This window comes from Falco cherrug, chromosome 3 (assembly GCF_023634085.1).
Source record: "Falco cherrug isolate bFalChe1 chromosome 3, bFalChe1.pri, whole genome shotgun sequence".
Classification (NCBI taxonomy): domain Eukaryota; kingdom Metazoa; phylum Chordata; class Aves; order Falconiformes; family Falconidae; genus Falco; species Falco cherrug.
In genome coordinates, this window is record NC_073699.1 from 31,783,464 (window position 1) to 31,792,727 (window position 9,264).

A 9,264-nucleotide genomic window follows, 5' to 3' on the forward strand; every position below is an offset into this window, starting at 1 on the left:
AAATGATTATTGGGGAATCTCAGCTCATCCTATTTGAATGGTGTTCTGGCCTCTCCCCATTCTGCATTTAAAGTGTGCACAGGAAATTAATTTACTTTGCACAAGCAACCTTCATTGACACTATTGTTACGAAGAGAAGCTCTGCATATTTAATAGATATGACAGAAGTTTCTGTTGAAAATAAAAGATGTGAGAAATGCCTGGGGAAAGAAAGGACTAGTCACTGGGTTCATCCAGTTCAAAGCCCTCTTATTGTTTTGTAAACAACACTATAAATACTTTACCATTGTGATGCAATACTACATAGTTTCTGTAACAAACTCATTGGCCTGATTTATTTCTATTCACAATGCTGAAGTCCAAGACCACAGATCACACAGCTCCAGCATAAGGGTTTGAGTTGTAAGCACCTGTGCAAATTAAATATTATTCCTCATTTCACATTGAGTGGGTAACTGGGTTTCTGTAACAGGTTGTGTGTGCATAATCCTGAACACATACATGTAGCGGAAGGACTAAGAATACACTGGATTGCCGACGTCAAAGGATTTAAGGGTTTTCTTTGTCCTTAATAGATTTAAAGCGCAGAATTCACATCCAATTGTCCACCTTGTCAGGATAAGTACAAAAGGTAAGATACATAAATTGATCTTTATATTCTGAAAATAACATGTATCCTCAGGAAATGCTATAAAATTATGTCAAAATTTTATGGACAGCCACATAATTAATAAAATTAGTACTTGTTTGTGAAACTCAGATGTTGTCCTCTACTAGGGGTATCTGAAAGTCAAGTATTACTAAAGATACCTTAAAGAATCTTTTCTAAAAATGTGAACAGATAAAGTAAGAGTGCAGACGAACAATAATAATATAAAGGAAGCAATTATTGTTTACAACTGTAACATCTTGCTAATAGAATGACTTAGACAACAATTTGCAGCAGAGATTTTGGCAATCCCAGAACAGAAACAGACAATACAGGGAAATGTATCCAGAAAAAAAAAAACATCCCGGCAATGCTCATTGTCAAACTACTGCTCAGAAAAATGTTGTCGGTGATCAGAAAAATCCTGTCAACAGTTTTGCAGCTCTTTGCATCTTTTTATTTTTAAAAGAACCTGCCACTATCCTTAATGTTTTAGGTTTGGGGTATTTTTTAACTGAAATTATTGTGGTAAACTGCTAAAGGAAAAGCAGTGCTGCAGAAGTGCTGCAGAACTCATCACTAGCAGTAGAAGACAAAGTATGGTAACCAGGCCGTGATTCTCCCAATCTAAACGAGAACACTTTGCTACAGCTAACTCAGGACATGGCCAAATGACCTGATGGCTACAACAGAAAACCCCAGCTTCTTCAGAGTCGGCCTGGCAGCCAACTCTGTCCCTTACATTCACGAACTCTGCATCAGGGCACCTACATGAACGACAGCCACTTTATTGCAAAACCCACCACTGAAGTTGTTCTCATTTCTACAGAGTGGCACTAGCAAACAGCTAACAATTCATAAACTGATGCAGTGATTTCTGCCAGGAACATCTGATGGTGGCTGCAGACAGTTTAGACCTGCTCCTGGCATGGGTTGGGGTTTAATGCCAGAAAGGTCTCTGAGTGCTGACATGACACGCTGAGATCTGCTCTACATATGTGAGTGCAATGTAAATTCATACTGAGCCCTCTTTGGCATAGTTTTCCCGCATAAACGAATCTTTGAGGGGGAATTTCAGGTCTGATATGGGATTATACTATCTTCCTCAGCGTTTCAGCTCCTGTCTTTCACTCCTACTGTGAAGACAGCTATTAGAACACCAAAGTAATGGCTGACCTTCCCAGTTCCTCTGAGAGAACATAGTTTGAAAGGCTCTTCTCCTGATACCACCTTAAGATGTGCAAATCTACAACACTCACTTTGTTGAGGGGGTAAAACAGTTAACCTTCATTAGTAGCATTCAATGTAAACATTTTTGGTGTGTTTAGTCCCCATATCCTCAGCCCATACTTACTCCATGGATTGTCAATCAGTTGTCACAGAAGTTTTGCATTAAAAAAGATCTGAGGACATCAGGATTCTGCTAATGACTGCTCTCTGAGCTCCCTATCTGTGGCACTGATCTGTTCTATCCTGCAAACTTTTCCCAGAGCTGCTGTTGGTGAGGGATGCAATGAAGCGCGATTTGCGATTATCATTGCTGGGCTCATGAAAGCCCCAGGTGTAGATGTAATCACAAGCAGCATTGAGCTTTTGCTGGTATAGCTTATTTTGCTTTTGTGGGAGGAGAAGAAAAGGCTGGAATAAGCTGTACTGGTTTATTGCAGTTTTGCTTGTACAGAATACCAGATTACCTACTCAGAAGTGCTCTGAATATAGATCTCCCTTGGAGTTGAAGGAGATCCATCCACTGCATCTCTGTAGGCCGGCCTTTATTTCACTTGAAAAGATAATGCATATGTAGAGAATAGGGGTAGAAATGTTTTCTTGAGAATATTTTGGTGTGGGGAAGCAACGTCTCACTCACTTTTTCATCATCTGTTGAACACCAAAATCTGAGTTTTAATTGCCAGCTACCAAGAAGGCGCTGAAAATAACAAAGTATCAGTACATTAAGTATACATATGAATAAATAATATGCTATTAGGTAGTACGCTTTTTGTCCAGCTCATATAAATCCAGCCTGGAGATGTAGTGATGGACTCGGACACCTGGGCTGGAGCCACCAGCAACACGTTTGGTACGGGCATATTCGCAAGCACGTGAGGGTATGCACAGAGTCTTTTGTTTTGTACAGCAAGTGAAAGCAGCTCAGGAAAACATGGACAAGCGGACCAAAGGACATGCCCTCTCCTTTGCCTTACTGATTCGCTTACTGATTAATCAAGGGCACGGTGCTGATTGCAGTTACAGGTGTGAGAAACTTCCATTTCACTAGCGGTTCCCCAGCAGTGGTGACTGCGTGCCTGGTTACGTGAAGGAGCATGTCCCGGACTATGCCCCCGGAGCTCTGACATCCAGAAAACGTTATTTAAAGCTCATTGTAGAAACTTCAGCACTCGCTTAAAGGACGTGGTGATGGATTCAAGGGAAGGAATGGGGCCGGGGCGGGAAGAGGCAGGATCGAGCCTCGGTGCGGGTTATGAAGTAAACCGCAGGCAGGTAGAAAACCCGAGGGGCGGCTTGCTTCACGCCCGCTGGTTCTAGTGATGGAAAATACGACCCCAAAGGCATTTCTGTGCCGCGGAATTAAAGCCCAGCTCCGCGCGCTGCCGGACGGGAGGCGACGCAGGGATGCCAAGCAGCACCCGGTTGGGGCGCGGGGTGCGCGGGGCCCCGGAGCCGGGCGCTGCAGCCGTCGCCGTCTCAAAACTGGATGTCGTCGGGGACGCCCGCAGCGGGGACGGCAGCGCCGCGCCTCGCTCCCGGCGGCTCCAGCGCGCAGCGGCCGCGCTCGCGCGGGGGAACGTGCAGCGGCGGGAGGGCGGGCAGGAGCGCGGGCAGCTGCCCCCCCGCCGGCAGCCGGCACCGGCCCGCGCCCGCACGCGGCGAGCCCGTCACGGTGTCCCGGGGCGGGCCAGCGAGGACAGGGCACCGGGCGAGGGGGAGGCGGACCGGGCGCCCGAGGGGAGCCCCTGGGGGGAGGCAGGCAGCCGGCCCCCCCTTCCCTTCCTTCCCTCTGCGCCCGGCCGCCGCTCGCCCTCGGCGCCGCCGCCTCTCCTCCGGCACCCGTCCCGAGGCGACCGGACGGCGAAGGGCCCCCCCGGCCCCCCGCGGCCCCTCAGCACCCCCCTCCCCGCCGACCGGCCCCGTCCCTCTCCGCCGGCCCGCCCCGCCCCCTCACACCCCTCCTGCCAATCACCCTGGCCCCGCCTCCGAGACCCGAGGTGCGGGGTTTGAAAGCGGGCCGGTCCACGCGGCACGTAGACGGGGGGGAGAGGGAGCGGCGTGGCTGGTGGGCGCGGGGCAGCCTCGCCCCGCCGCCGGTCTCCGGCCTCGGGAACCGGCTCCCGCGCCGCCGGGCGAGCCTTCCTTGGGCGCCGCCCGGGGCGCGGGCGGCGGGAGCGGGCGGCGGACGGTTGACGGCGGGGGTTCCCCCCCCGCCCGGCGCAGTGGGAGGCGCCCGGGATCCCGCGTCACCCATTGTTTACAAACCAACGCCAGCGGGCCGAGCTCCAGCTTCAACCGCAGCCGCCGGAGCCGCGTGTGCTCGCGTGCGCGCGGGGCGGCGGGCGGCGGCCCCGGTCCCGCTGCGGCTGCGGCACGGCAGGGCGCCGGCCGAGATGCCGTGCCGCCCGGGCGAGCGCTTCCTGCTGCTGGAGCGCTCGGTGGCCGTGGGGCAGGCGGGTTCCAAGGAGGTGGACGCGCTGGTGGCCAAGCTGGGCGAGGTGCTGCAGCTGAGTGCCCAGCGGGCGCCGCCGCCGCCCCGCGCCCCCAAGCACCTGGGGCCAGGCAGCGCCCGCGACCGCGCCGCTCCCTACTCGCCGCGCTGCAGCGGCGGCGGCCTGCTGGCGCCGCGGGGGCCGGCCCCGCCGCAAGCCCACCAGCAGCACGCCGAGCCCCCGCGGCCGGACAGGAGCGGCCACCAGCGGGTGACCAAGCAGCTGTGCGGCCGGGGCTGGCTGCGGAGCGCCGCCCGTCGGAGGAAGCAACCGCCGCCGGGGCCGGGCGACGGGCCGGCGGAGGAGGAGGACCCCCATCGGCTCCTGCAGCAGCTCATTCTCTCCGGCAACCTCATCAAAGAAGCCGTCCGGCGGCTGCAGCTGGCGGCGGCGGCGGCGGCAGCGGCGGCCTCCACGGCTTCCAGCGGCAGCGCCTCGGCGGGGAGCAGCGGCGCGGACGGCGAGGCGGCCGAGGCGGCGGCGGCGGTGGCGGTGCAGCCCCGGGAGTAGCCGACGGGGACGAGCGGCGGCCGGGGCAGCGGAGCGCGGACGGGGCGGCCGCTAGCGGCGGCGGGGCCTCCCGCCGAGCGGACTGCGGGAGCGCGGCGCTGGCTCCGCCGCGATGTAAGTCTCCCCCCGCGGCGGGGCGGCGGCGGGCCCCCCCCCCCCCCGCTGCCGGGCGGGGACGGGACGGGCGCGGCGGGGTCGCTGTCGGTTGGGGTGGGGCGGCTGCGCCCCCCCCTCCCCCCCGCCAAGGTCACCCCCGGCGCGGCGCCGAGCCCCGCCGCTTTCCAGTCGGCGAGGGCCGCGCACGCCGCCCGCCCCGGGCTGCTGGTGTGTGTGTGTGTGTGTGTGTGTGTGTGTGTGTGTCCCGCGCCGTCCCGGGAGCTCCTCCTCCCCCCCCCCCCCCTCCCCCCCCGGCCGGGGCCGCGGGCCCCCTCCCGCCGGTGCCCCGGCCGCCGCGGGGCTGCTCCGGCTCTCAGGAGCCATTTGCAATAATTCTCGCTGACCCCGGCGGGAGGTGTTTCCTTTCCCCTCCCGGGCTGGTTTGGGTTTTGTTTTTCTGTTTGTTTTGTTTTTTTAATTATTATTATTTTAATGTTTATTATTATTTCCCCCCCGTTGTGACTGTACGGAGCATTTTAAAAAAAGAAATGTGAATATCAAAGCTGGAAGGCAGCTGGACTTATAATTGTAAAGCCTGATGAGTGAATGGAGCCTGAGACGCATTGTTCACATAAGGTAGCCGAAACAAGTTTTTTCTACCAAAAAAAAAAAAAAAAAAAAACCCAACAAAAAAAACCCTGAATCCACCCTTCCCTGACAAACTCAATGGCTCGAATGCAAGATGCAGCTGTTGATTTTAAATATATGCACTTCGTACCGGAGTGTTTGAAATGTGTTCCTGATTTACAGGACTTACTGTCTTAATTAACCTGTCTGTATTGAATAAACGTTGGTCTTGTTTTTATTTTCGGATCTGTGTTTCATTGTTAAGGGGAAGTGAATTTTGATTCATGAGAACAAAACTGGATGATGCTTCAGTAGGCACGTTCCCCTTGATCTCTTTCAGTTGTGAGATCTCCATTTTGCAAACACACACACACACACACAAAAAAAAATCCCCACAACAATCCGCATAGTCTATGCAGTGGGACACCGGCTATTAATGCACGGAGATGCAACCGAGCCCCTTTGTTTGCCAGCACTGTTCGCTCGAAAGCCGTGAGACACCCCTTTGAGCAGCCGAGAATGTGGCTGGTGGAATTTCTAAGTCGAATCATACTGAAACTAAAATTAGGTATCTTGTATTGGGGAAAGAACAGAGCTTGTGTTGGTTACTTACTTGTTTGGTTGGTTTTGGTGTGGGTTTTTTTTCTACCGGGGAGGGTTTGGGGGGGGGGGGGGGGAAGACTCTACAAAGAAGGGGGGAGAGGTCTAGGCAGCAATGTGAAGGAGAAAAAACCCCCAACCCTCTGTAAAATGTAGAATTCGATGCTGGTGGTGATTAAGTTCTGATACCTATTCTGAACAGCTTCCTTGGTAAAATCCTGTGTTAGGTGTTTAGGAGTCAAAGAATGAACCTCAAGATCAGAACTAAGCACATCAGACAGACTGGAGCATAACAATCTCCCAACCCCCACTCAATTTGAGGTAAAAGCTTCTCCTTTGAAGAAGGTAGCAATCCCACATGAAAGAAAATGGAAGATGTTTGCCTTTGTCCAAGAGAGCAATTTGAGCAACTACGTTTACTTGTGCGATTAGTTCTTTCAAGAACACATTAAATCCACAAAATATTTCAGATTTCTTTCTGTGCTGTCAGCTACTGATGGAAACTGATGCTGAAGGTTTTTATGTCTCACTGAATTCCTCATGCGCTAGGAACAGTATGTGATGTTATTATTAGCTTTATCTTGATTAATTTATAAGTAGAATGCTGTTTTTCCATATCAAAGCATGTAAAATGCAAAGGAAGAAGTTCAATGCATTTTAGAACCTCCTTAATTACTAACATCTGAAGTCCTTTTTCTCATAACTTATGCTGCTTTTGTGGCATTTTGTACAACTTGGAAAGGATTCAGATCTGCCATTAGTTCTTATCCTCTAATACAATAATGTATAGGTTGTCCTTACTTCAAATGAATTTTTATTTGAAATTGTTCTGTTTCTTTCGTAATCCAGGAAAAAAAGTTCAATAGAATGTAAAAAGAAATCTTAGCTTCCAATATAACCACTAGTCAACGACTAAAAAACCAGTTGTTCTTGTATTTGTCCTTTAACTGCTCAGTCAAATAGGTATTTGCTGTGCTGACGCTGAATTTGAACCCTAGGATAAGTAGTTTAATTATCTTTACTAAAAGAGCTGGAGGAAACAAGCTAAAAACCAACCATAGCCAATGGACACAGAGTTAAAAGTATATGTGTGGCTGTCAGCTGAAATTCTGAAGGCTGGCGTGGTTGACTTGGAGCTTTTTGTCCCCGATAATTATGCATTGATTCTGCAACCCCCTTCCCCCCTCTTCCCCCCTCCCCAAATCCTAGCTTCTGTATACTAATGAGAACAGCTAACTTTACAAGTGTCCTTTGTAGTCATTGAAAGCCTCGAGACATTCCTTTTCAGGATTTTACTAGAATAACACTTTTCAATAAACTGGCAGTTGAAGTGAGGCTTAGAAAAGATGCTAATAAATTTCACAGTGACTGGCTGGTTTTTAAGCTTCCTAAATTACTTCTAAAATAGCTTTTACTTTCTCCTTTGTGCGAGGCTGGGAGATATATATATGAAAAGGGTTATAGTAAGCTAAGTGTTATGTCGAGTGTGTGATGATTTGGTAAAAGGAATTTTGGCACTTGTTTCAGATAACTCGCATAATTCACCGACGCATCTTCATCACTTGTAACGCGAATGTCCTAAGCTCGTGCCAGCAACCTTTATCATCACATCTTCCTTATACGTCTTTAAAGTTGTCGTCTTCAAAATAGAGCACACGTCGCTTCTTCATAAGGGAACAGATCAAACATGGCTTATTTTGGTTTGGAAGCAAAGTTTTACAAGATGTTGGACCAATTGAAATGTTGCCAGAAGGTTTCCATTGATTCACCACAAATTCTCTTTTTCACATACTGCCTTATGCTACGCTATGCAGGTATACAAACAGAAAGGAACTTTAATATAAAAATCACTGTCTACTTTGTTTCCCAAATGGGATAAAGCTGGAACAGTGAAGTAACCATTCTTCTAAGCTTTAAGTATCTGTGGTTTATAGGTAGGGTTTCTTTAATACATTTAGCCTGTGCCGGTCTTCAGATACCAGTTGTTGATTTCTAGAGAAGCAAGAAGCAAATTCAGGTACATGCTACATTTGGCCTTCACAGTATGCTTAGACTATCTTAATTTGTCAGTGAAAATACAGTTTACTTCAACTTTAAATTTGGAATAAAATTGTATTTTCACAATAGGCATTTAGCTAGGTTTTATCTTTTTTTTTGTCTTGTGAAGAAAAAAATTGTTCAAAACACAAGATTTTGTATTGGATCACATGAGCTGTAAGATCAAAAATAAGCCATTTAGATACCTGTAACAAGTGATACTGCAATGCATTGGGGAAGGAGTTCATTATATTTACGGTGGGCTGTATTTTGGGGATAAACTTGATTTTAAATAATTTTGTAAACAAATGCAAACAACTCACAATCTCATCTTTCAACATGCCTCTCAGTGGTGTTGCGCTAGTTAGCATGGCACAAGGCTGCCACAGCTTTTTCATTTATAGTCTACATTGCAGCTTAACTCCTCATGAGTTTTCTCTATATGACTGAACAAGTGTTTTCCTGACCCCTTGCCCAAGACTTACCTTCACTTCCTTGTTAGATCTTGCTCTTTCTACTTTCACATTCCCTGAGCTCTTGAAAGAAACTCAGTTTAGCCAGAAGTCTGGCAGGTAGAATGACTTTTCTCTGCTATTCCCCTTGTGTCTCCTTGTCTGCCTTTTAGCTTACTATTGTGTATTGCACCAGCACTTAGAGACTCCTGTAAAAGTTACGTTGGTATAGTACTCGGCATAACATACATGATAGGAAAGCAGGGACTCTGCCCTAAGTCCTTAAAATCGGGTTTTAAAGAAAATTTTAATGAAAATAGGAAGTGCATCTCATGGAAGGCATAAGGGAGAAGAAGGATGTGGGCTGGTTAATGCACAGCTTAAGTTCTGGCCAGCCAGGGCCAGTCCCAGTGTCAGCAGCTTCTCTGTCTCCATCTTCATTTCCATCATCTCCATCTCCACCTTCTTCTCCACCTAAAGAACATCCCTCATTCCCTCCTAGTCCCTGGCCCCATGATTTTCCTCTCTTCACCTTGCATTCCCGCCTTACCCAGGCCATTATTTACAGTTT

General features: G+C 49.6%; 1 protein-coding gene across 1 annotated transcript; it reads left to right on the top strand.

The window, feature by feature from the left end:
* The first annotated feature begins 3,863 nt into the window (after nucleotides 1-3,863).
* Nucleotides 3,864-5,842, top strand: LOC129735722 (GSK-3-binding protein-like). Its single transcript, XM_055706067.1, has one exon. The coding sequence runs from the start codon at nucleotides 4,273-4,275 to the stop codon at nucleotides 4,879-4,881; it is 609 nt and encodes a 202-aa protein (XP_055562042.1). The 5' UTR covers nucleotides 3,864-4,272; the 3' UTR covers nucleotides 4,882-5,842.
* The last annotated feature ends 3,422 nt before the right edge of the window (nucleotides 5,843-9,264 follow it).

Excerpts from the sequence above, each read along its gene's own strand:
- LOC129735722 (XM_055706067.1), top strand. The coding sequence starts at position 4,273 with ATGCCGTGCCGCCCGGGCGAGCGCTTCCTGCTGCTGGAGCGCTCGGTG.